Raw genomic sequence first — 26213 nt, 5'->3', positions numbered from 1 at the left:
CTGAGTTGCAAAGGGCCTCACTAAGTAGCTGAGGCTGTCCATGAACAGCGATCCTCCTGTCTTAGCCTCCCAAATGCTGGGCTTACAATCGTGTGCCACCACGCCTGGCCCATCCCTATTTTTTATTTATTTTTGAAACAGGGTCTCACTGAGTTGCAGAGGGCCTCACTCAGTAGCTGAGGCTGGTCGCGAACCATGATCCTCCTGTTTCAGCCTCTCAAGTAGTGGGGTTACAAGCATGCACCACCACGCCCGGCTTGCCTCCCTCTTCCATCTTAGACCCCGTGGTTAGGTTGGGCTCACCTGAATAATTCAGCATACTCTGGAGACCCTTAACTTAATCACACTACCATGTAGAAGGGAATGTCCACAGATTCTGGAGGTTAGGGTGAGGACGCCTTAGCGGCTGGCTCTCAGGACAGACCCTGAAGAGAAGCCGTCGACTATCTGCCTGGTGCTTGGAGTTCGACTCAGGCAGGGAGCAGGAAGCCCGCACTGGACACTGTTCTGACTTCTGTTACTCACGCCGAGTTTTTGATTCCAGCGGCAACTGGGTGACTGTTACTCGATAACATGTTAATATCTTGGATATTTGAGGACCCCAGCTTACTAGATCTTGTCTTTGTTCAGGGCACTTGAGCGCGTGCCACTGAAGGAAGTGTTCAGAATCAATGTCAGGAGTTTTATGTTTTCCCTTTTGCACTTTCTGTAGAAACAGAGAGATTACACCCTTGACGGCGAGTCGGGAAAGGTGTCTAACCTCCAGTACCTGCACAGGTAGGGGTTGTTTCCTTCTGCTACTTTTTAGTATTGTAAAATATATTCATTGGAACAAAAGAGGACATGTGCGTGCTGGTTTGTAGAGCCTCACTAAGTTGCTGAGGCTGGCTGCCATCCTGCGATCCACCTGTCTCAGCCTCCCAAGTACTGGTATTATAAGTGTGTGTCATAGCCGGGCGTGGTGGCGCACGCTTGTAATCCCCGCGCTTGGGAGGCTGAGACAGGAGGATCACACAGGTTCGAAGCCAGCCTCAGCTACTTAGTGAGGCTCTCAGCAACTTAGTGAGACCCTGTTTCCAAATAAAATATAAAATAGGTCTGGGGGTATAGCCCGGAGGTAGAAAGCCTCTGGGTTCCACCTCCAGTACCATCAAAAAAAAAAAAAAAAAAAAAAAAAGTGTGTGTCACCATGCCTGTTTTTTTGTTGTTGTTGTTTTGTTTTTTTTATGATGCTGGGATTGAACTCAAGGGCATTCTATCTCTAAGCTAAGCTATATCCCCAGGCCTTTTTATTTTTATTTTGAAATAAAGTCTCAGTTGTTGAGGTTCTCACCAAGTTGCTGCGGCTGACCTTGAATTTGTGATCCTCCTGTCACAGACTCCTAAGTATTGGGATTATAGACATGTGCCACCGCACGCAGCTAAGAAGCAGAATTTGCTGTTTCCAGGCTGGTTCTGGCCTCCTGGGCTCAACTCGGACTCCTGAGTAGCTGGGACTAGAGGCGCAGCTCACTGCCCGGCTGTCTGTTTCTTTAAACACAGTATCTCATTCTACTTCCTCAACCACTCAGTTTTTCTGTACCTTTCTGAGGTTCTCAGTTTATCAGTTTTCTTTTTCCTGCAAAGTCTGGCTCCTCCAGGTGGCTTGTTTTGCTCTTTGGAGTTTGGCCTCTTCTTTTTGTGAGAGGTTTACTTTCGATGTCTGCTGCTCTTAGTCATCGTCCCCTGTGGAGGTGTGAGGCTTGTCCAGTGAGGGCCCTGTGTGCATGCAAGGGGCTCCTCATACATGGGGTTGCTTATCCATGGGGCTCCTCTATGGGCTCCTCCTCCATGGGGCTCCTTGTCCCTGGGGCTCCTCATACATGGGGCTCCTTGTCCATGGGGCTCCTCCATGGGCTCCTCCTCCATGGGGCTCCTCGTCCCTGGGGCTCCTCGTCCCTGGGCCTCCTCCATGGGCTCCTCGTCCATGGGGCTCCTCCTCCATGGGCTCCTCCTCCATGGGCTGCTCGTCCCTGGGGCTCCTCGTTCCTGGAGCTCATCCCTGGGGCTCCTCATCCACGGGTCTCCTCCATGGGGCTCCTTTTCCATGGGCGGCTCGTCCATGGGCGGCTCGTCCATGGGGCTCCTCCTCCATGGGCCTGCTTGTCCTGGGGCTCACTTAGGTCTCTGGCTCTGTCCTTCACTAAGGACTACAACTCCAGAACCTTATGGGCTTTCTCTTGGGGTGCTCAGCTCCCTGGAGTCCACTGGGCTGCTCTTGTCTGGAGGCTAGGTGAGAAAGCTAGGGTCAGCACTCCACCCTTGCCAGTCCCTTGACCCCCACGTTCTCTGGAGCCCTTGGCCCCGCTGGCCTGTGTCCGCCTGCAGGCCTCCTGCAGCGTCCTCTCCAGGGACGGCTCCAGCAGAGCACAGCATGAGCAAGGGGCCTGATTGCTTGGCAGCTGCTGTGCTTTTATCCCCAGGGACTCGCTGTCTTCATGTGCCCACACGGCGGGAGTGTGTGGCCGTCTGGGGACCCGTGAAGGACAGCCGAGAGCAGGGACGCTGTGGTGTGCACTGTCCTCGTGGCATGGGTGGGCGCCAATGGCTGCTCGTTCCAGGAACTTGCTTCCACCCGTGGATATTCTTAAGATCTAGTCAATTTCTCTGAAATCAGGAGCTCTGTGGCTCTTCAAAAACAGACAGGGTACCGTGCAACCTGAAATGAAATTTAGTGATCGGTCTCATTCTGGTTCCTGCAGTTTTGCCACTGAATAGCTGCCACGTTGCAGGCCCCCGAGCTTGTGCCCAGGGTGGCTAGCCCTCTCCCCACACGCCCCCTAGGCCAGTCCCAGCCCGCGGCCCAGCGCTCTTCCCAGAACATCACTTGCCTGAGCATAACCTGAGCTGCCGTGCGTTCCAGCTACCTGACCTACATCAAGTTGTCGACGGCAGTCAAGCGCAACGAGAACATGGCTGAGGGCCTGCAGAAGGCACTGCTGCAGCCACAGCCGGAGGACGACAGTAAGCGCTCCCCCCGGCCCCAGGACCTGATCCGGCTCTACGACATCATCCTCCAGGTGACTCAGGCCGGGAAGGCAAGCCCCACTGGCTTGTTGGGCGCAAGATGACTTAGGTTGTTTTGTTGTTGTTGTTGTTGTTGTTGTTGTTGTTGTTTTTTGTGGCACTGGGGATTGAACCCAGAGGCATTCTGCCTCCAAACTACACCCCAACCCTATTTTATTTTTATTTGGAAACAGGGTCTCGCTGGGTTGATGGGTGTCTCACTACTTGCTGAGGCTGTCCTCGAACCTGTGATCCTCCTGACTCCAAGTCCTGGGATTACTTAGGAGGAGTCCCAGGCATGTGCCATCATGCCCAGCTGACTTAACTTTACAAAGCAAAAGGGCTATGACAGCCTGGAGCGTTTATTAGCTGGATGAAGGACCAATGTTTGGGCCCTGTCAGCGGTCAGTGAGCCCCGTATTTCAGGTATGTCAAAGTGTAGAAACTAGTAAGCACACACACATTCACTGAGCGCCTACTTCCCTGCGCTCCCGGCAGCAGTGGCGCGCACCCATAGTCCCAGGTACCTGGGAGACTGAGATGGGAGGATCGCTTGAACCCATAAGTTTGAGACCAGCCTGGGCAGCATGGTGAGACCCTGTCTCAAAAAAAATAAAATGATAACTCTGCAGGTGCTGTGGCCCATCCGGAGGCGGATTCTGTACTGCCTTAGTCCACTGAGTGTCAGCCAGCAAGATTGCTGATATGTGCACACCCAAGCAAGTGGGCCACTCGAAATAAAAGTTCAAGCTGGGCGTGGTGGCGCACGCTTGTAATCCCAGCATTCAGGAGGCAGAGAGCAGAGGATCGCAGTTCGCAGACAGCCTCAGCTACTTAGTGAGGCCCTCTGCAACTCAGTGAGACCCGGTTTCAAAATAAAGAATAAAAAATAAGCCGGGTGTGGTGGTGCACACTTGTAATCCCCACACTTGGGAGGTGGAGACAGGAGAATCGCCAGGTTCGAAGCCAGCCGCGCTGGCTTAAGAGACCCCGTTTCCAAATTAAAAAATATTTAAAAAATAGGTCTGGGAATGTAGCCCAGAGGTAGAAGGGCTTCCAGGAACTCCAGTACCACCAAAAAGAAAAAAAAAAAAAAGAATAAAAAATAAGGCAGGGGTGAATGCCCCTGAGTTCCATCCCCAGACCCCCCCCCCCAAAAAAAAAAAAAAGTTCAGAGCTGGTAGTCTTCCAGCAAGATTGTCCAGGGGTCTCCAAAAGTGGGGAGATTGAGTTGAGTATGAAGGATGCAGAGGCCTTTGGGAGACGCGGGGCACAGTGGCTCGCAGACTTTGCCATTGTTGGAGCACCCTTGGCTTACAAGGACTTCCGACAAGAACTCAGTCTGAAACCTCATCCTCATTAACTTTCTTGTTGTATGTTATACAGAATCTGGTGGAGTTACTGCAGCTTCCTGGCCTAGAGGAAGACAGAGCCTTCCAGAAGGAGGTCAGCCTCAAGACCCTGGTGTTCAAGGCGTACAGGTAATGTCTCCGGGGAGACGGCAGGGCTCTGCTCTACCTCCACGGTTCTGTCAGCTTCAGCGCGTGTCCTGAAGCCGGGGATGGCGGCCCTGCCATGAGCGGAGAGAGCTCCACCAGGGTGTCCACAGAAGGGCTTTCAGAGGTCGCAGCCAGTAGTGTCTAGTGCCCGGTGTGCTGTTTGGAGGGTCAGGGAGGGGGCGAGTACACACATTCAGCGGCCTCCTCCCCTTTCCTCCTCCCCTGTTAGAGACGGCAGGCATTGGGCAAGGTGTTAATTAGCAGAGCCAGAGAGGCCAGTCCAGGGAGCCAGAACTGAGTGGGTGTAAGCGAGCCTCCGGGATTTGTGACTTGGAAGTGGGCTCTGTAGCAGGATGGGGTCTGGATAGATGTCAGTCCTGCTCTTGGGCACTCCAGGTTGCCTGTCTTTGCTCTTGTGGCCCCTCTATCCTGTCAAAGGCCGGCAGCAATCAGATTTGTTGAGCTCACTAGAAGAATTATGGTCAGGAAGCACCTGATTTGGTTTTGTTTTTTGCTAAAGAGATGAAGCTGGCTGCCGGGTGTGGTGGTGTATGCTTGTAATCCCAGCTTTTGAGAGGCCGAGACAGGAGGGTCCCAGCTTTTTGGAGACTAAGACAGGGTTCGCGGACAGCCTCAGCTGCTTAGGCCCTCTGCAACTCAGTGAGATCCTGTTTCAAAATACAGAGTAAAAAATAGGGCTGGGGGTGTAGCTTGGAGGTAGAATGCCCCTGGGTTCCATCCCCAGTACTGCAGAAAACAAGAGACAAAGTTGGGTGTGGTGGCACACACCTGCAGCCCCCGCTGCTTAGGAGGCTGAGGCAGGAGGATCGCTAGTTTAAGACCAGTCTCAGCAGTTTAGTGAAACCCTGTCTCAAAATAAAATTTAAAAAAAGGCTGGAGTTATAGTTTAGTGGTAGAACAACCCTGGGTTCAATTCCCAGTACCACAGAGAGGGAGGGAAGGAGGGAGGATGAGCTGGGCAAAGGTGAATGCTGTGGATGGTGGTGTGAAGGGTTTATATCTGTTTCTGACGACATTCCTCTGTCTTTCCCATCCCCAGCTGCCACCATTTTTCATTTTTTTCTTTTTGTTTGAAGTACTGGGGATTGAACCCAGGGGCATTGTACCTCTGAGCTACACCCTGAGCCCTATTTTTTAGCCTTTTTATTGTTGAAACAGGGTCTCACTGAGTTGCAAATGGCCTCGCTGAGTAGCTGAGGCTGTTCGCGAACCACAGTCCTCTGGTCTCAGCCTCCCAAACGCTGGGATTACAAATGTGCGCCACCACGTCCAGCTACCATTTTTCTTTTGGGAGCTATCCCCATTTTTCAGCTGGCCAGTAAGCGAAAGTGCCTGGACATTGGACCTGCACGCTCATCTCCGATTGCTGGGACGGACCTGGCGCTGCTGCCGTTGCAGCGGGGCTCCCGTGCAGGGGTCCTGAGTTAAGGGTCCTGTTTCCAAGTTTAGAGTTAAATCTGAACTGCAAGGAGAGCTTGGCCCTGGGCGGTCGCTGCTTTAGAATACTGTGGCTCTTTTCCCCTCCCATCAGGTGTTTTTTCATTGCTCAGTCCTACGTGTTGGTGAAGAAGTGGAGCGAAGCCCTTGTGCTGTACGACCGAGTCCTGAAATACGCCAACGAAGTCACTGCAGACGCAGGAGCCTTCAAGAACAGCCTCAAGGTGAGCGCCGGCCCCTGCGCGTCCTGGCCTCCGCTGCCTCGGGGCCGCAGGCTGTAGTGAGGCGCTGAGGCAGGCCTCCCGCTTGCCCTGAGCTGCCGAAGGCTGGGGAACTGATGATGGGCCTGCGGGGGCCAGGCCCAGCAAAGCAGTCGCTCCTCTGCTTACAAAAGGAGACAGGCCGGAAGTGCTGCTGTCTCACACCTGGCCATGGTAACGGCCCGGCAAGATTCTTAGAGATGCCTGGCTGTCTCTTCCCCACAGAACCTTGTCTGTTCTGATTGGTGTGGGCTCTGGAACACGGGTTTCCAAGCCTCTCAGATTCTTACATGCAGTGACACTGAGATCCACTGGCCTGTGGCCGAGACCAGCAGAGAGAGCTGCTTAGGAACACAGACTCCCGGGCCCAGCCCGCCCCCAGAGTTAAGGGTGTGCACTTAGCCAGCCTGAGGCGGCGGGCCTGGCTTCAGCAGGGCCGGTCTCCAGGCTGTGAGAGGCTGAGTCCGCTTGGCCCTGCTGGCTGGCCAAGAATCACATGTGTTTTACGAACAGAGACCATTCAGAACAGCAAATTGGGGTTACTCTCTGATGGAGTCACAGGCCAGGGCTGAGGCTGCAGGCTCTGGAGGAAGGGAGGGAGAAAGAGCATGTGCCCTTGGTTTGGGCCCTCCGAGAGCATGCGGCCTTGTCAAAGGGCTGGGGTTAGCTCGGTGGCAGAACACGTGCTTAGCCTGCACGAGGTCCTGGGTTCGATTCCAGCTCTGCACAAAAAAGGTCAGAGACCTGGCGCACCCGACAAGAAAGGAGAGGGATGGTGGGGGCAGAGATGGTGTGAGCGGGGCGCCGTCAGCACGGGGGCGTCACTTGGGGATGCAGGAGCAAAGCTATTCACCTCGGGAGGGATTTTATAAGCACCCCTCTAACTGAGTGGTTTGGGGAAGGAGATGGAGGCAGGAAGGGATCTGGTGGCCAGGCCTTGCCAGGCCCCTCCCGTTAGGCCATGAAAGCAGCGGGAAGTTGTAGGGAGGCCTCATTCGGACTCGCGCTCGGCTCCCTATGGGGTGCGGCCGGCACGGTCTTTACCTCTCCATGCTTCAAGGTACCCATCTGCCAGACCGGAGTACAGACTCCCCAAGGTTGCCAGGAAGATAAATAACGACGCTGTAAGTGGCTGGCAACACCGCTGCCGTGTGGCACGTGCGCGCCTGAGAAGCTGACCGATGCTGTTATTTCGGGCATTGTTAATTAAGACATAGCATAACTTTTCCTGCTTGAAACGGGCCAGTTCCACTTGTTTGTTGTTGTTTTAAATAGAATCATTTTAAAAATCCAATATCCTATGAAAAACCCAGTGGGATCCCCTAACCCAGTGGCGTGGGGCCGCCCTGGCCTGGCCTGACCGTCAGTGCATTCTCGGAATCGTTGCAGGACCTGCCTGATGTGCAAGAGCTCATCACCCAGGTGCGGTCAGAGAAGTGCTCCCTGCAGGCCGCCGCCATCCTAGGTGAGCCACCGGCCAGGGCTGGGTCCTGAGTCCCCTTCCCTGCCACTCCTTCCTCCTGTGCCTCACACCAGCCGCTGTTAAGACTGAAAGGGGTTGTTTGCATTCATCTATATTTTAATTTTCCCTGGGCTTTATCTTTGTGTGAGTGTGTGTGTGTGGTACTGGGGTTGAACCCAGGTGGAGTCTACCTCTGAGCTACACCCTCAACCCTATTTTATTTTTACTATGAAACAGGGTGTCACTAGGTTGATGAGAATATCGCTATTTGCTGAGGCTGTCCTCAATTTATGGTGCTCCCGCCTCCGCCTCCCAAGTACTGGGATTATAGGCATGCACCACCATGCCCAGCTATCTTTTTTATTTATTTATTTTAATTTTTATTGGTGCATTTTATTCATACATCATATTGGGGTAAAAAACTTGTGTGTACATACATGTACACATCACTGATTTAACCCCTACCCAATTCCCACCCATTCCCTCTCCATCCCTCCCTCCCTTGCTTGGCTTAGTGGTTGACTTCGATATGTTTAAGTGCATTGTGTCTTTTAGAGATTTTCCTCTTCCCCCCTCCTTTCTCCTCCTTTAGGTTGTCTTGTTTGCTCCTCTATAGGATTTCCTTTTTCGTCTAGAGTTCCTCCTATAACCCATTTCTCCTTAGCTTTCACATGTTAGGGAAAGCATCTGATTTCTTATTTTTTGTGACTGACTAATCTCACTTAGCATAATGTCCTCCAGTTCCATCCATTTCCCTGAAAATGATGCAATTGAGTTTTTTTTAATGGCTGAGTAAAATTCCATTGTGTACATATCCCACAGTTTGTAATCCATTCATCTGTTGATGGACATCTTGGCTGGTTCCATAGTTTGGCTATGGTGAATTGTGCAGCTATGAACATAGATGCACATGCATTAGTTTGGTAGTTTGATTTTCTTTCTTTTGGGTAGATACCCAGAAGTGGTATTGCTGGATCAAATGGTAGATTTGTTCCCATTCTTCTGAGGATTCTCCATACTGTTTTCCAAAGTGGTTGCACTAATTTGCAACCCGCCAACAGTGTTTTCCCCATCTAATTTGATAGATAGTTTTGCTGGGTAGGAAATTTTGGGCTGGAAGTTGTTTTCTTTCAGAGTTTGGAATATGTTACTCCAAGCCCTTCTGGCTTTCATGACTTGATTTGGGAAGTCTGGAGTGATTCTAATTGGTTTGCCTCTGAATGTCACTTGGCCCTTTGTTTTTGTTGCCTTTAAGATTCTCTCCTTGGCTTCCACATTAGTCATTTTGACGTTATGTGGCGGGGGAACCTCTTCTCTGATCCTGTCTAAAGGGAGTTCTATAAGTTTCCTGGACCTGTGTATCGACCTCTTGTTCTATGTTTGGAAATTTTCTGCTATTACTTCTCTTGTTCTATGTTTGGAAATTTTCTGCTATTACTTCTCTTGTTCTATGTTTGGAAATTTTCTGCTATTACTTCTCTTGTTCTATGTTTGGAAATTTTCTGCTATTACTTCTCTTGTTCTATGTTTGGAAATTTTCTGCTATTACTTCCTTGAAGAGATTATTGATCCCTTTGGTTTCACCTTCTTTTCCTTCCTCTATTCCAATTATTCTTAGGTTAGCTCTCTTAAAATGGGCCCATATTTCTTCAATGTCAGATTCCTGCTGTCGGATTTTTTTTTTTTCCCAAATTATAAACTGACTGGTCCAGCCCGTCAGCTGTGGGCCTGAGCATGAAGGTTGAGTGCCGATGGCCCGAACAGAAACACACCAGCCGGGAGTCGGGTCAAGCAGGATCTCATTTATTTCTCTCAGGCAACCCAATTTAAAGCAAAACACCGCAAGGGGGATTTCCAACAGGAAACTATTCTAACCTATCAAGCTACAGGTCACTCTTGCATGTGCAAAGCACGTAACTTGCAGCCAATCATTATCTAGTGCACGAGGGGTTCACAAGCACAGAAGCATTATTTGAGCCACTCAGTAAGGCTCAACATTACCAAATTGGGCTAGTGGGGGCAAAGGGAGTAATTACGCCCTCCATATCCGCTCGGCGCTACATGTTGCAGATTCATTCATCGGAAGTTCAGGCGGTTGTGCAGACCTGCGCTCGACGCTACGTGTAGCTGATTCATCGGAAGTTCTGTCAGGCGGTTGTGCAGACATCAACGTGCTTGGCACTACATGTAGCTAATTCATCAGAAGTTCTGTCAGGCAGTTTGAGCAGACCCCAACAATAAACTATGCACTCATTTTTGGAGTGATCATCCTCTAGGAGCGAGATTCTATTCTCCATGTGGTCTAATCGATTGTTTATACTTTGAATTGAGGCCTTTACTTCAATGATTGCATCCTTTATCTCTTTTAGACTCTCTCTGAATTCTTTTCGAAGGTCCTGTATTATTTCTACAGTTATTTTCCTGATTTGATCTTCTGGAGATCTCTGAATTTCTGTGTTATCAGGTCCTGGTATTGTGGGGTTGTGGGCATTCATTGCTCTACTGTTATTCCTCTTTCCCATGATTTCAGAAGTTTGAGCCTTCTCTGGCTTCTTCCTGGGTCACTACGACTTCACCTAGGGTGCTCTGGATCTCGAGTCTGTGGTATCTCAGTCACCACTACTCCTTTACTGTGTTGTATCGCAAAGTCTCAGACCCAGGGAGTTAATCGAGGCTGTGCGAGACCATGGGGGTGCCGGGCTGGGCGTTTTCCCACAGGGAGCTGCTACTAGGGTGTGGTATCTCTGCCACCACTACTCCTTCACTGGGTTGGACTGCAAAATCTCAGACCCAGGGAGGTTATCAAAGCTGCGCAAGTCCCTGGGGGTGCAGTACTGGGGTTTTTCCTTTAGGAGCCGCATTTTGACTCACGGTTGTTGAATGTGCTGATTTGTAGCTGTTGTGGACTCGGTGAACTCGCTGCTGCTGCCACTGGCAATATGGCGCTGCTACCACACCCCCGGCCGTGAGGCTGGTGTATTTCTTCTCTGGTTTTGAGCTCTGCTCTGAGTCCCTGGAGGGCGTGGCGAGCCCAGCCCCTGGGAGCTTTAGATGCTCCTTGCGCCGAAAAAACTGCTGAATTACACCCGGTTGTTCCGCAGCTGCTCACCTCAGCTCCCTGTCCACCCCTCCTCTCTGGAGCCTGGTGGGTTGTTGAGTGCGCTAATCTGGAGCTGTCCGGTGAATTCGCTGCTGCCACCAGCAGTATGGTGCTACTGCTGCACCCTCGGCCATGAGGCTGGCATATCTCCTCTCTGGTTTTGAGCTGTGTTCTGAGTCCCCCTCCTCTCTGGAGCCTGGTGCTGTGAGGGAAGATGGCGCCAGCGCGGTTCAGCTGCCAGAATGCGGGCTGGTTTCTTTTTTTGTGTCTGGTTGTTCTTCTAGCCTTCTTTTTCTCTGTCCCTTGTATTTATAGTTTTTATTTCTCTGTTGATGGTGTTTTCTGGACATGAAAAGCGCTGATTTTGTGGTAATAGAGATTTATTGTTAGCGGGACTCATAACACCGCTTTTCTTGGTTGCCATCTTCCTGGAAGTCCCCATTACCTCTTTTTTATTTTTTTAATAGTACTAAAGGTTTAACCCAGGGGCATTCTACCACTAACCTTACCCCAGTCTTCCTACCACATACTGCATACGGTATTGGGGATTGAACCAAGAGGCATTTTACTCCTATACCCCCAGTCCGATTTTATTTTTATTTTGAAACAGGGTCTTGCTAGTTGTTGAGGATATGAAACTTGCAATCCTCCTATCTTAACCTTTCAAGTACTGGGATTACAGGCATGCAACACCACACCTGGCTCCAGCCCTCTTTCTTTTTTCTGTCTTTGTTTCTCTTTCCTCTTTTCTTCTTGGTGTTGGGGATTAAACCAAGGGTGTTCTATCTCTGAGCTCCACTCTCAGCCCTTTTTATTTTTTAAAATTTTGAAATAGGGTCTCACTAAGTTGCTTAGCGTCTTGCTAAATTTCTGGGGCTGGCCTTGAACCTGCAATTCTCCTGTCTCAGCCTCCCACGTACTGGGATTACAGGTGTGCCCCTTTACACCTGGCTGCAGCCCTGTTTTATTTTAATTTTGCAACATGGCCTCACTGAGTTGTCTAGGTTGTGATCCTGCTTCAGCCTCCTGAGTAGCTGGGGTCACAGGTGTCTACCGCTGTACCCGGCCCCACCTTAACCTTCTGCTAGTAGGCACTGAACTATGTAGAGGGATTACAGAAGCCCCGTCCTCCTGTCCTCCCTCGCACCACCTCTGTGCTCCACTGGGCTGGCCGCAGTGAAGCTGAGATTTATCGCTGTTTACACCACTTCTCACAGACATTGGAGCCAGGAGGAGGAGGCTCAACCCTGTGCTGCTCCCTTTGCTCTGGGCATTAGGAACCCTGGGCACAGGCCTCTGACTGTAGCGTGCAAAGCCCCTCCTTACTGAACCCCGTCCAACTTTCAGATGCAAACGACGCTCATCAGACGGACACTTCCTCCCAGGTCAAGGATAATAAGGTAAGTGTGGCTGTGGCTTTTGAGGAGCGGAGTAGGAACAGTGCTCCTTAGGAATGTGTGCTCATCTGCAGAGCAGAGGGCCTTAATTTCTAAGGACACCCCTCCCTTCCCTCCCTCCAGAGGCCCGTAAGCTGTGCGTGTGGTCTGTTAGGTGCCTGCCTCGTCCGAGGGAAGGTGGTTGGAGGTGGTGGCTGTGCAGCGTTGCACCGGGGGAAGGGCTCTCAGCTGGACACCCCACAGCCCTGTGCCCATCGTAAACTCAAGGTGTCAGCGCCAGGCACAGTTGAGACGTGGTGGCACCTCTGGCAGGGGCCACGGGGACTTAGGAGCTAACAGGAGTGACTGGGTGCTCGGTGCGTGGCGAGCGTTCCACCAGGTGCTTCTGCGGGTAACACTTTAATGTGACTTCCAGCCTTTGGTTGAACGGTTCGAGACCTTCTGCCTGGACCCTTCCCTCGTCACCAAGCAAGCCAACTTGGTGCACTTCCCGCCGGGATTCCAGCCCATCCCCTGCAAGCCCTTGTTCTTCGACCTAGCCCTCAACCACGTGGCCTTCCCACCCCTCGAGGACAAGTTGGAGCAGAAGACCAAGAGCGGCCTCACCGGCTACATCAAGGGCATCTTCGGGTTCAGGAGCTAACGAGGCTCTTCGGGGCAGGGGAGATTCAGACTCTGATCTGTATGTGAAAAAGCCCCAGCAAGTTCCATGGTATTGAGCCCAGGCCTGTTGGCCCTCAGCTTTGCGTTCCTCCATCTCGTGTGTGCGCTTACACTTACATCTTTAATCGGGCAGGGGCTCGGGACGTTCTGCCTCCATGCCTCCTGGGGGACCCCCGTCACATCCGCGAGCTGTTGATGACCTATGGTCAGTAGTGCGTCCGGGCTCCACACCAGGCCTGGCGGGGCCTCGCAGTGTTTTGTCATGTATGGGCAGCACCAGACTCAACTGAACTCGCTGCGAGCGAGCACCCGTCCGGAGGCTTGCCCGCAGCTGCAGCACGGCAGCGCCAGCCCAGAGTTAAGTCAGCCTCATCCCCTCCCCCGAGCAAACGCAGTTTCAGAACAAGCAGAGAGCTCTATTTTTAGAAGAAATATGTTACACTCAGAAATGATGAAACCAAATCTTATATTAAAAGGCAAAGATGATGGAGACTGTGCCTGTCTTTTACATGCCCTCCCTCAGTCCAGCCCAGGTCTCCTCTGCAAGTGGTTGCCTGCCCCCATGAGGGTAAGGGTACCGGGTCCTGACTTCCTGGCAGCTGGGGATGGTCCGCGCCAGGGACAAGTGTCAGAAGCGCTGTTTTTAAAAAGATTTCCCAGTCTGTAATTTCAGATGCCATCACATTTTAATCCATTTCCTTCTTTACCCTCTTCCTTTTCCCCTTAGCCATCCTTTTTTTATTTCTATTATGGCATCCATAATAGATGTCACAGAGCAGTGTAAGCAAGAAGGAATAAAAGCGATTCAAACATCTGAGTCCCTTTGGAAAAAGTCACCTGTCTTTTGCCACAAGAAATAGCAGCTCAGACGTGGTTCAGACCCCGAGCAGTCGAGTGGCTGAAGGACGGCGGGAGCCTGGGGGTCTGTGTGGGCCTCAAGGCGCGGTCCCACCTGGTGCAGCAGCAAGGGAAGGCAAGGGCAGGAGCCAGCAAGGGAGGCAAGGCAGGAGCACCGCTGGAGTCGTGCATAGTCAAGGGTTCCAGAGGTTGCTACTTGGGGCCCGTTCTCCCAGATTTGTTTGGGGCCAAAGAACCTCAGAGAGGTGTTTTTTATTTGGTTGGCTTTTTATTTTCTCGGTGCTGAAGCTCGAACCCAGGGCCCTTTGCATGGTAGGCAAGTGTTCTGCCACTGAGCTATACCCTGACCTTTGATTTCTTATTTAAAAGTTTTACTATCTACACCACACGGTTTAGGAGCATGCTTTCTTCCGCCCTCACTTTAGAGATACAGCCCAGGTTCCGACGCCAGGTGACAACCTGGGCTTGTCCTGCAGGCCCAGGTCCGTGTCCCCGATGGGCCCTGGTCGCTGGGGCTTTCTCCTTCCCCTCCCACTTCCCCGCGTCTGCCAGGGCTCTGCATCCCCAGCAACCATCTTAGTGCAGAAGCGGCCGCTGGGCTCGCCGTCCAGCCCGCCCTGGGCCAATGCCCGGGCATCGCGAGGGGCCAAGGCACAGAAGCTCCTGCCTGTGGCTCCTTTTGTCCACCCGCTCCTAGCGTGCTGTCCCTTTGTCCCGTTCTCCTCCCCAGCCCCTCCTGTTCTCCAGAGGGCCGTCTCCATGGGGATCGCGCTCTAAACACTAGGGGTGGAGACAGATCATTCTGATCGTGCCTCTTCATTCTAAGATGGCTTAATGCCTTTCTCTCTCACGGCCACACTCCAAATTCCATTCCTCCTGGTGTCCCTGCCTGGGCTCTGAGTAGCAGCTGAGTGATGTTGACTGCTGTTTAGTACTAAAGTCACGTATCTACACGAGAAGACAGACCCTCTGGTTAGCTCACACATCCCTCGCCTCAGCTCCCTGGGACCGGATGCAGGCTGAGTCCCAGGAGCAGAGCCCTGTCTTCAGGCATTAGAAGGCGGCTCTGCCTCTGATGGGCACCGGCTCTCAGTCCAACCCTTGCCGCCCCTCAGAGGACACACTTTGCTGGCTGGAGTTCCTGAACAAGTGGGTCCTGTCTTGGAGGTTTGGTTCACGTTCCTCTTAGAAGGATTCTGGTGCCATCAGAAGTCCCGACCTGTGAAGAGTCTTGTCTCTGTTTCAAGAGAGGTGCTCCATAGAGAAGCAATGCTGGCTATATTTTTAAATTTTTCTTTATGTGTGTGTGTTACTGGGGTTTGAAACCCAGGGAGTTGTACCACTGAGCCACACCCCCAGCCTTTTTTTTTTTTTTTTGCTGGGGTACTGGGAATGGAACCCAGGGGCATTGTATCTCCAAGCTACACCCCTAGCCCTATTTTTTACTCTTTTTTGTTGTTTTTGAAACAGAGTTACTGAGTTGCAAAAGGCCTTGCTAAGTAGCTGAGGCTGTCCTTATACTGTGATCCTCCATCTCAGCCTCCTGAATGCTGGTATTAAAAGTGTGTATCAGCCGGGCGTGGTGGCGCACGCTTGTAATCCCCGCGCTTGGGAGGCGGAGACAGGAGGATTGCGCAGGTTCAAAGCCAGCCGTGCACGCTGGCTTAGGAGACCCTGTTTCCAAATAAAAAAATATAAAAATAGGTCTGGGAGTGTAGCCCGGAGGTAGAAGGGCTTCCAGGAACCCCAGTACCACCAAAAAAAAGTGTGTATCAACACGCCAGCCCTATTTTGAGACAGAGTCTTGTTAAATGACCCAGGTTGGCCTTGAACCTGCCATCCTTACATTCAGCGTCCCAAGTACTAGGATTACATGCGTGCACCACTGTGCCGGCTACTCAGACTATTTTATTTATATTTATTTATTTTGTGGGTCTAGGGATGAAACCCAGGGGCATTCTACCTCCGAACTACATGCCCTGCCCTATTTTTTATTCTTTATTTTGAAACAGGGTCTCACTGAGTTGCAGAGGACCTCATTAAGTAGCTGAGGCTGTCCGCGAACCCAGATCCTCCGGACTCGGCCTCCCAGATGCCGGCGTTTACGAGCGTGCACCGCCACACAGGCTATTTTAAAGCCTGCCTGGGGCCCTGCTTTCCTGTCTCTAGTGGGATGGTCACCTCAAGAACACTGGAGCAGCGTGGGGGCTCCGTTTGGAATGGTAGGAGGTGCCTCCTACAAGGCACGGGGGTCTCCGGGGCTTGTGCAGTGATGTACTGTCTCCTCTCTGATTTAACGTTAAGTCCGGTGTGAATTCCTGGGCTCCGTGTCTGAAATGAAACACGGTCTTGGTTCCCATCTCCTTCCCCTGGAGGCCGTGAGGTGACCTGTTGCGGTGGCACACCCCTCCCCCCTCACCGGGCGATGGCTTCCCCTGCAGGAGAGGGGGCTGACACCAGGGCGTGGGGGTGTCTGCTCACTGTCATAGCTGCGGCAATGCTAATTCTCATGCGCTGGGCGTCATTAATAACACAAAAACGCTAATTGATCACAGTCCCAAACAGCGCGTCACTGTCTGCAGCCTTGGGAAACTTGGAACACTCAGAGGTCTGGGAAAATATCCAAAGATAGCAAAAAAATGTGTTGGTTCTATTTTTTTTAAGACACTTGTTGCCTCAGAGGCATGGAAACCAGATTGAGCTGTAAAAGCGGAGATAGATTGGAGGCAGCTGCATTCTGACAGCAGCTGGAAGAATCTAACGGGCTGCGCTGTACGTTTGTAGAAATATGTCCCCCTCGCTGGTGCAGCTGCCGCTACCCTGCACTGTCAGGCACCGGAAAAGGGCGCTGCCAGGGTCAGTCGGAGGTATTATTTGTGTTCCCTAAAATCTTTTGTTGTTTGTTTACAGGGTATGGAACCCAGGGGCATTCCACTTCCAAGTTACACCCCCAGCCCGATTCTCTCTCTTCCTTTCTTTCTTTCTTTCTTTCTTTCTTTCTTTCTTTCTTTCTTTTTCTTTCTTTCTTCCTTCCTTCCTTCCTTCCTTCCTTCCTTCCTTCCTTCCTTTTTTTTTTTTTTTGGTGATACTGGGAGTAGAACCCAGGGGCTTTTCTACCTCCATGCTATACTCCCAGACCTATTTAATTTATACATACATATATTTTTTCTTTTTTTGTTTTGTGTGGTGATACTGGGGACCCAGGGGCCTTCTACCTCTGGGCTACACTCCCAGACCTATTTTATATATATTTGGAAACAGGGTCTCACTAAGTTGCCGAGAGCCTCACTAAGTAGCTGAGGCTGGCTTCGAACCCGTGCGATCCTCCTGTCTCAGCCTCCCAAGCGCTGGGATTACAAGCGTGCGCCACCACACCTGGCTTTATTCTTTATTTTGAAACAGAGTCTCACTGAGTTGGAAAGGGCCTCACTAAGCAGCTGAGACTGTCTGCGAACCTGGATCTTCCTGTCTCAGCCTCCCATGTACTGGGATTATGAGCGTGCGCCACCACACCTGGCAACCTTAAAACCTTTTTTTTTTTTTTTTTTTTTTTTTTTTGGTGGTGGAACCCAGGGGCTTTTCTACCTCTGGACTATACTCCCAGACCCATTTTTTAAAATATTTTATTTGAAACTGGGCATGGTGGCGCTTGTAATCCTTGCACGTGGGAGGCTGAGACAGGAGGATCGCACAGGTTCGAAGCCAGCCTCAGCTACTTAGTGAGACCCTGTTTCCAAATAAAATATAAAATAGGTCTGGGAGTATAGCCCGGAGGTAGAAAGCCTCTGGGTTCCACCCCCAGTGCCACCAAAAAGTAAAATATTTTATTTGTTTTTGTTGATGGTACTTGGCATGGAACCGAGGGGGTTTTCTACCTCTGAGCTATACTCCCAGACCTATTTTATACTTTATTTGGAAGCAGGGTTTCACTAAGTTGCTGAGAGCCTCACTAAGTAGCTGAGGCTGGCTTCAAACCTGCGCGATCCTCCTGTCTCAGGCTCCAAGAGCGGGGATTACAAGCGCGCGCCACCACACCTGGCTTACCTTAAAACCTTCAATGATGTGCACTAAGGTAATGCCTGTGGGACCTTCCCAAGCTCTTAAGGGACTGTGGTCTCAGGTCTTAGCCTGGTGTTTTGTGCGACCTTTGCTTTACAGGCAGGATTCAGGCGTCCGCCTTCTGGCCATCTGCCCGTTGAGAGCTGACCTGTGGAGAGCTTGCAGGCGGTGGGGCAGGTTGTTGACAGTGTGGGAAGTTTCTCTGCGGCACCTGTTCACAGAGGCGATTTTGTTCCCCTCCACTGTCTGCAGCTACACGTCTCACGCCCCGCCTGTGGCCACAGGAATCCTCACTGCCTGAAAGAGAACCACATGCCTCCCATTAGGCTGGACTTTTCCCAGGGGTCTCGTGACAGGAGGCAGATGCAGTGATGACAGGCAGCTGCCTGCTCTGGGAGCTGAGCCTGGGAGCCCTGCCCCGGACCGGGAGGGAGGCGAGGCCTGGCTCCAGCACCTCCCTGGGGTTCACGAGCAGGAGCCTGGGGTCCCGCCTGGGTATGGGCCCACCCAACCTGCACAGCCTCTAAGCAGACTCCCTCTCCTACAGAACAGGGGCACGTGTTTCTCAAAGTGGGAGGAAGCAGATGTACAATTTCCCACTGCAGCCTGACTGTGAGGAGGGTCCCAGGATGGTCTGGGCCCAGCACCCCAAGCAGGCGGTCAGCAAACGCAGCTGAGGCTGGAGAGCTTGCCCTGGGGGCCGGCCTGCACCTCCCCTGCCTTCTCCCCAGCCGAGTCCTGCCAAGGCAGGAGGGCAGGGGAGCGTAGTGGTGCGCTCTCCTCTGTCTCCTGGGGACAGGCAAGCCAAGCAGGCCCGCCCCTCGAGGGCCCGAGAGCACTGCCGTTTGTGCGCCTGGCTTATGCACCCCTTCTCAGACCAGGTGTGTAGGAACCCTGCTGCCTCGTGCAGCCGCGGAGCTCTCTCCAGGGCTGTGCCCACTATCACCCTGCTATAGATACAGCCCCTCTGTGCAACCTGAACTCCACAATAGGACCTCGAGTCCCAAGACCTAGCGTCAGGATTTGTCATAAAGCTGCTGAGGAGCTGGGTATGAGGCACGCGCCTGTGATCCCAGCACTTGGAAGCTGAGTCGCTGAGTCGGGAGGATCGCAGGTATGGGGCCAATCTCAGCAACTTAGACCCTGTTTCAAAATTTAAAAAAATAATAATAATAAGATAGACCTGGGGGTGTGGATCAGAGGTAGAGCACCCCTGAGTTCAATCCCTAGTACCAGTAAGTGTATGAATGAGTGAAAGTGCTGGGGGCCCAGCTACCTGGGGAGACCTAGAAGCCCAGGTTCCCCAGCAAGCCTGGGCGGGTTGCAGACTTGTGGAATGCGTAACACACCTGTGGCTGCGAAGAGGTGTGGGCGGCCCCAGCAGGGCTCTGCCCGTGAACTGGGCTGGCGGCTGGCCATCCTAGGGCAGGACAGATACCCCAAGGCAGCTCTGGACCTGGAGCTCTCGGGTCCAGTCCTACTGTTAGCACAGGTAGGCTTATGTCTCCCAGGGCTTGGGAGGCTGAGACAGAAAGATCTCAAGTGGGAGGTCAGCCTCCGCAACTTAGCAAGACCCTGTTTCTTTTGTTCTTGGTACTGGGAATGGAACTCGGGGACATTCTATCTCCAAGCTATACTCCCAGCCCAGTTTTTTTTTTTTTTTTTCTTTATTTTGAAACAAGTTCTCACTGAGTTTCAAAGGATTCACTAAGTAACTGAAGCTGGCCACAAACCTGTGATCCTCATATCTCAGCCTCCCAAGTACTGGAATTACAAGCATATGTCACTGTGCCTGCCTCTTCTTTTTTATTTGAAACAGAGACTTCTTAGGTTTTTCTGAGGATTTTGCTAAGTTGCTGGGGCTGTTCTCGAACAAGCAATCAATCCTTCTGGCTTGGCTTCACGATCACTGGAATTACAGGCATGTGCCACCATGCCTGGCTAAAAATACCCTATTTCAAAATAAAGAGGGCTGAGGGTGTAGCTCTGAGGTAGAATTCTCCTGGGTTCAATCCCCAGTGTCAAAAATGAGGCTCCTCACCGGGCGCGGCGGGCATGCTTGTAATCCCAGCATTCAGGAGGCTGAGGCAGGAGGACCACGGTTTGTGGACAGCCTCACCTACTTAGGCCCTTTGCAACTCAGTGAGACCCTGTTTCAAAAATAAAGAATAAAAAAAAAAAAATAGGGCTGGGGATGTAGCTCAGAGGTAGAATGCCAATGGGTTCCATCCCCTATACTAAAAAAAACCACCAAGGTCCCAAGGTCCTCAGTGGCTTTGGGTGGGGGTGCCTGTCAGTTTTGCTTCTCTCCACGCTGGGCACTCTCACAGCCAAAACAGCGGCCTCCAGATGGCCCTGCAGATGCCTCGGCCTCGGCCCTGCCCTCAGCCCAACTGGCGAAGGCGCCTCCGCTGCTTGGGGGGCCAAGCTCAGGCAGGGACGGAGGTCACCGCTCAGCCTTGCTCCAAGGCAGCAGAGCCTTTGCACAAACAGTAATTTCCTGAGCCAGCAGAGCCAGTTACCAGGGAACAGCTTCCGCTCCCGCTGCCAGGCAGAGAATCACCTCCATCTGCTTCAGTGGGGAGAAGGGCGCGCTCCCTCCGGGGCCCCCTGGGCTGCAGGGAAGTAGGCACCTAAGAGACCGAGCCCTGGCGCGCTTAGGCTACCACCCTGTGGGTCGGCTGTGTGGCCTAGCCGCACGGTGCTGGCCAGGCCCGTCCACCTGGCCCTCTGGCTGGCCCGCCGACCCACGGGCGGTGAGCTGCCCGCAGTAGCCCGGAGCTCCAGGCTGGAGACACAAGCACACTGACGTTGAAAGCCATGGTTGGCACAGCCCCTCGGGTGCTGGCATGGGTGGATCTCAGTTCTCAGTCCACAGAGGAGGAAGCCATGGGGTGGAGGGAAAAGAACCAGGTCTTTCAAGAGAAGAGGTGTGGGGGCTAGCCTGGGCAAGCGGGGAGCCCCGGCACCCTATCTGGCTGCTGTCAGAGCTGCCCGCAGACCAACCTGAGCCACAAGTGCAGACTTCACCTGTGTGTGTGTGTGTGTGTGTGTGTGTGTGTGTGTGTGTGTGTGTGTGTGTGTTACCAGGAATTGAACCCAGGAGCATTCTACCACTGACCTGCATCTCCAGCCCTATTTTTATTTATTTATTTGTTTGTTTGTTTTGCGGTACTGAGGATGGAACCCAGAGGCATTCTATCTCCAAGCTACACCTCCAACCCTAGTTTTTTTTATTATTATTTATTTTGAAACGGTCTCACTAAGTTGTGTAGAGCCCAAGTAGCTGAGGCAGCCTCCCAAGTACTGGGATGACAAGTGTGTGCCACCATGCCTGGCTACTTTTGTATATGTGTGTGTGTGGCACTGGGGATTGAGCCCAGGAACATTCTGCCTCTGAGATACACGTCCAGCCCTATTTTATTTTTGGTGGTACTGGGGGTAGAACATAGAGGCTTTCTACCTCCGGGCTATACTCCCAGACCCATTTTATATTTTATTTGGAAACAGGGTCTCACTAAGTTGCTGAGAGCCTCACTCAGTAGCTGAGGCTGGCTGGCTTCGAACCTGTGTGATCCTCCTGTCTCAGCCTCCCAAGTGCAGGGATTACAAGCGTGCGCCACCACGCCCGGCTTTTTTTTTTTTTTTTTTTTTTTTTTGGTGGTACTGGGGTTCCTGGAAGCCCTTCTACCTCCGGAATACACTCCCATGGGCTACACTCCCAGACCTATTTTTTAACTTTTTTTTATGTGGAAACAGGGTCTCTTAAGCCAGAGAGGCTGGCTCCGAACCAGCACGATCCTCCTGTGGGGATTACAAGCGTACGCCACCACGCCCGGCTTTTTATTCTTCATTTTGAAACAGGGTCTCACTGTGTTGCTGAGGCTAGCCGCGAACCACCATCCTTCTGTCTCAGCCTCCCAAGTACTGGGATTACAGGTGTGCGCCACCACGCCCGGCTTCCAGCTGCATTTTAAAAAGTAAAAGGCAGTAGGGTGTGGTGACGCTTGTTGCAGGCTCAGCAACTTAGCAAGACTTTCAGCAACCTAGCTAGACTCTGTTTCAAAACAAAGTCTGGGAGCCGGGCGGGGTGGCGCACGCTTGTAATCCCAGCATTCGGGAGGCTGAGACCTGGAGGATCGCGGTTCGCGGACAGCCTCAGCTACTTAGTGAGGCCCTCTGCAACTCAGTGAGACCCGGTTTCACAATAAAGAATAAAAAATAGGGCAGGGGGTGTAACTCGGAGGTCAAATGCCCCTGGGTTCCATCCCCAGACCCGCAAAAAAAAAAAAAAAAAAAGTCTGGGGGTGGAGTTCAGAGGGAGAATGCCCTGGGTTCAATCCTGAGTAACACACACGCACACACGCACGCACGCACACACACCCCAATAATAGAGTAAAAATAAAATAGAGCTAGGATATATACATAAAGCATATTTCAGTTGTTTGGGCCAGGCACCAAAAGTGTTTTTGTTTTTGTTTTTATTGGATTAAGACCGAACCCAAGGGCATTCTCCCTCTGATCTATACTCTCAGCCCTATTATATTTTTAACTTTGAAATAGGCTCTCGCTAAATTGCTGAGGCTGGCCTCAAACCTGCAGTCCTCCTGTCTCAGCCTTTCAAGTACCCAGATTACAGGCGTGCACCACCACGCCAGGCACCTTCAAATGCTCACCAGCCACACGCAGCAGGGCACACACAGAGATGGTGTGGCTTATCCAGGTGAAGGCAGTGGCTGGCCCTTCCTGGCCTTCTAAGTGCCCCAAGGATGAGAGGTCAGAGATGGAGCAGAGCGATAGCCCTGTCTCCCTTGCTCCCTATCTTTTGTGCTGTGATTTATTGTTGGGGCCAGGGTCACTGCCATCTGAGGGCGCATTCCCCAGGGGTGACTCACCTGGGAGCCCAGGCGTTCCTGCCTGCAGCGCTCATCTAGGGAGCCAGTCTGATTTGATCTGGCAGCAGACAGTCATGTCAGGAAGTCGACTCTTGTTTTTCTAGCAGTGAATCAGTTAGCCCTTGGTCCCTGGGGCGTGCTGGAGCCCCCATAGTGCTCATTTATTGCTAGGAGGGTTTCTGCAGAGTGGAGCTCAGACCGTCCAACGCCTGCCCGGGCCCACGGCCACCACCTCCCGAGAAGAGCCCTGATCTCAGAGGTGAAGGCAGCCGCGGGGCCTCAGCTGCATGGCTGGAGGAAGGCTGGGAGGAAGGCCCGGCCTCCGAGGACCCCGCTGTCACTTAACCAACTGGCCCCCTCTGAGAACTGTGGGGTGCAGGCGTGCCACTGGTGGTTAGAAGGAAAATTTTCACTGTCAGCAGCACTGAAGTGGAGCGCGGGCTGGGAGGGGGCCGAGCAGCCTCTCATCTCTGGCGCCATCTCACTAATCACACCGGGCAGGGAGGAGAGGACACTACAGGCCGTCTTGGTTCCTGTTTCTGCCTGTTCCAGCGGGCCTCCCACAGCCTCCCACCCAGCCACCTTCTCCTTGGGAAGAGAACAGGCAGACTCCTCCAGGGCCAGGGCCAGGGCCAATGGCTTGTTTGTGAGACTGGCCAAAAGGGGCTCAGGGGCTGGGGATGGAGCTCCGTGGCGGAGTGCTTGCCTAGCATGCCTGAGACCCTGGGTCCCTTCCCCAGTACTGAAAAACTAAAAAGCCAAGCGTGGTAGTGCAATCCTGTTACCCCAATACTTGGGAGGCTGAGACGGGAGGATCACAGATTCAGGCCAGCCTCAAGCAAACTTAGTGAGAACGTTAGCAATTTATTTTTTATTTATTTTTTTGTGGTACTGGGGGTGGAACCCAGAGGCTTTCTACCTCCAAGCTATACTCTCAGACCTATTTTATATTTTATTTGGGAACAGGGTCTCACTAAGTTGCTGAGAGCCTCACTCAGTAGCTGAGGCTGGCTTCGAACCTGTGCGATCCTCCTGTCTCAGCCTCCCGAGTGCTGGGATCACGAGTGTGCGCCACCACGCCCGGCGGACGATAGCAATTTAGCAAGCCCTGTTTCCCAGTAAAAAATAAATAGGGCCAGGCGTGGGGGCACATATTTGTCATCCCAGCATGTGGGAAGCTGAGATAGGAGGATCATGGTTTGTGGAGAGCTTCTGCTACTTAGCGAGGCCCTTTGCAACTCAGTGAGACCCTGTTTCAAAATAAAGAATAAGCCGGGCGTGGTGGCGCACGCTTGTAATCCCCGCGCTTGGGAGGCAGAGACAGGAGGATCGCGCAGGTTCGAAGCCAGCCGCGCGCGCTGGCTTAGGAGACCCTGTTTCCAAAATGAAAATGTAAAAAAATAGGTCTGGGAGTGTAGCCCGGAGGCGGAAGGGCTTCCAGGAACCCCAGTACCACCAAAAAAAATAAATAAATAAAATAAAGAAAGAAAGAAAGAATAAAAAATAGGGGTGGGTGTGTAGCTCAGAGGTAGAATGCCCCTGGGTTCCATCCCCAGTACCATAAAAATAAATAAAATAAATAAATAGGGCTGGAGTATAGTTCAGAGGTTGAATAATCCTAAGTATAATCCCCACCCAAAAAAAAAAAAAAAGTTGGACTTGATCAGGAGAAACTCAGTCCCCTTCTGTCCCACTCAGGCACGTAGACAGACTCAGCCTCTGTCCTTGGTCTTAGTCGGCTGGGCCTTCCTCTCCTGCCAAGATGTCCCAGCTTCAAACCCAGCCTGTCTGTGTCCCTCCGCCTTGCTCCTCCCCAGCCCTCCTTCTGCCAAAACGGTGTGTTTTTCAGAAGGATTCTGGTGAATGGCCCCCCATCTGTGGAAGGGGCTTCTAAACTGGGTCTGGGCGATGAGTGAGGGGTCGGTGCCTGTCCCCTCCCCGCAGCCCCTGAGGCTGCAGCCCTGGCCCTCAAGGAAAAGACCAATAAACCAGCATCACTGTCGCCCTCAGCCTTGGTAGGAGCCACAAAGGCCTTGCTGGGGGAGCGGGAGGGGAGAGCCAGGAAGTAAGCCAAGTACCGTGGGCTTCCAGTAGGCTCTGCTGGGCGCAGGACTTAGCAGCACCAAGGGCCGACAATGGTGGCACCTGGGGAGGGAGTCCCGCGGCCATCCTGGCCTGGCCTCTGTCGAGCTGGCCCGAGACTCTTCCGAGGGTCCCCAGCAACCTGTATCTTAATGCACTTGGGCAAATAGTATGAAAATTGGACCAGCCCAGAAATGGGGCCTTGGGATGCTGGTCAGGCCCTGTGGAGCCAATTGGATAATACCAACTTTTTGTTGTTTTTTTTTTGTTTGTTTGTTTGTTTTTTCGGTACTGGGGATGGAACCCAGGGGCATTCTACCTCTGAGCTACACCCCCAGTCCTATTTTTTTTCCTCCCACGGGTCTAGGGATGGAACCCAGACCAGAGGCATTTGACCTCCGAGCTACACCTCCTGCCCAATTTTTTATTCTTTATTTTGAAACAGGGTCTCACTGAGTTGCAAAGGGCCTCACTTAGTAGCTGAGGCTGTCCGCGAATCGCAATCCTGTCTTAGCCTCCTTCATGCTGAGATGACAAGTGTGCACCACCACACCAGATAGAACCCAGGGGCGTTCTATCTAAGCTACACCCTCAGCCCTATTTCATTTTTTATTTCTGAAGCAGAGTCTGAGTTGCTGAGGCTGGCTGCGAACCTGTTATCCTCCTGTCTCAGCTGCCCAAATACTAGGACTACAAGTGAGTTTCCACCATGCCTGGCTCTTTTTTTTTTTTTTTTTACTTTGAAACAGGTTCTCACTAATTTGCTAAGAGCCTCACTAAACTGCTGAGGCTGACCTTGAACCTATGATCCTCCTGTCTCAGCCTCCCAAGCACTGAGACTACCAGGCCTGTGCTGTCTTGCCTGGCTGGTACTCACTTATATTTTATTTTACTGGTGGTACTGGAGATTGAACCCAGAGGCATTCTACCTCCAAGCCTCACGCCCAAGTCCGATTTTATATCTTATTTGGAAACAGGGTCTTGCGAGGTTGCCAAGGTTTGCTTTGAACTTTGTATTCTCCTGTCTCAGCCTCCCAACTACTGGGAATACAGGCCTGTGCCACCATGCCCGGCTCTGGTAACCTCCTTTATGTGGTGTTGGGGATTGAACCCAGGGGCGTTCTACCACGGAGCTACATTCCCAGCCTTATTTATTTATTTTTATTCTTTATTTTGAAACAGAGCCTAAGTTGTTAGCTAAGGCTGGCCTCAAATCTGCAATCCTGTTGTTTCGGTCTCCCAAGTACTGGATTACAAGCATGTGCCACCGCCCAGCTCTAGTGCCCCCTTTTAAAAAGTGCCCCTTGTGCCAGCTGGGTGGGGTGACTGCCTCTCGGGCACCATCCAGTAGCAGAGAGCCGGGCCCTGTGCTGGCAGGGCGGCCCCACCTCCGGTCGGTGGATGGGGGCCTGCCTGGCCCTGGGGAGGTGTGAGA

The 26213-nt window shown here is 52.2% G+C and overlaps 1 protein-coding gene across 2 annotated transcripts in view; it reads left to right on the top strand.

Moving 5' to 3' along the window:
• The window catches only part of SRP68 (signal recognition particle 68), a gene marked incomplete at both ends in the record, with an annotated part of 45681 nt that extends 32817 nt beyond the window's left edge, over window positions 1-12864 (top strand). For both annotated transcript variants that reach the window (XM_080714258.1, XM_080714257.1), the window contains 7 exons: window positions 713-777; window positions 2903-3059; window positions 4432-4526; window positions 6097-6226; window positions 7652-7727; window positions 12172-12224; window positions 12637-12864. In XM_080714258.1, coding sequence (XP_080570384.1) covers window positions 713-777; window positions 2903-3059; window positions 4432-4526; window positions 6097-6226; window positions 7652-7727; window positions 12172-12224; window positions 12637-12864 — 804 coding nt within the window. The remainder of the gene's footprint in view (window positions 1-712; window positions 778-2902; window positions 3060-4431; window positions 4527-6096; window positions 6227-7651; window positions 7728-12171; window positions 12225-12636) is intronic.
• Between the last annotated feature and the right edge of the window lie 13349 nt (window positions 12865-26213).

The sequence above is a fragment of the Muscardinus avellanarius genome, assembly GCF_963383645.1.
Source record: "Muscardinus avellanarius genome assembly, chromosome: 16".
Taxonomy (NCBI): Eukaryota; Metazoa; Chordata; class Mammalia; order Rodentia; family Gliridae; genus Muscardinus; species Muscardinus avellanarius.
The sequence above is the reverse complement of the archived record's forward strand: the minus strand, read 5'-3'. Positions and strand labels throughout refer to the sequence as shown.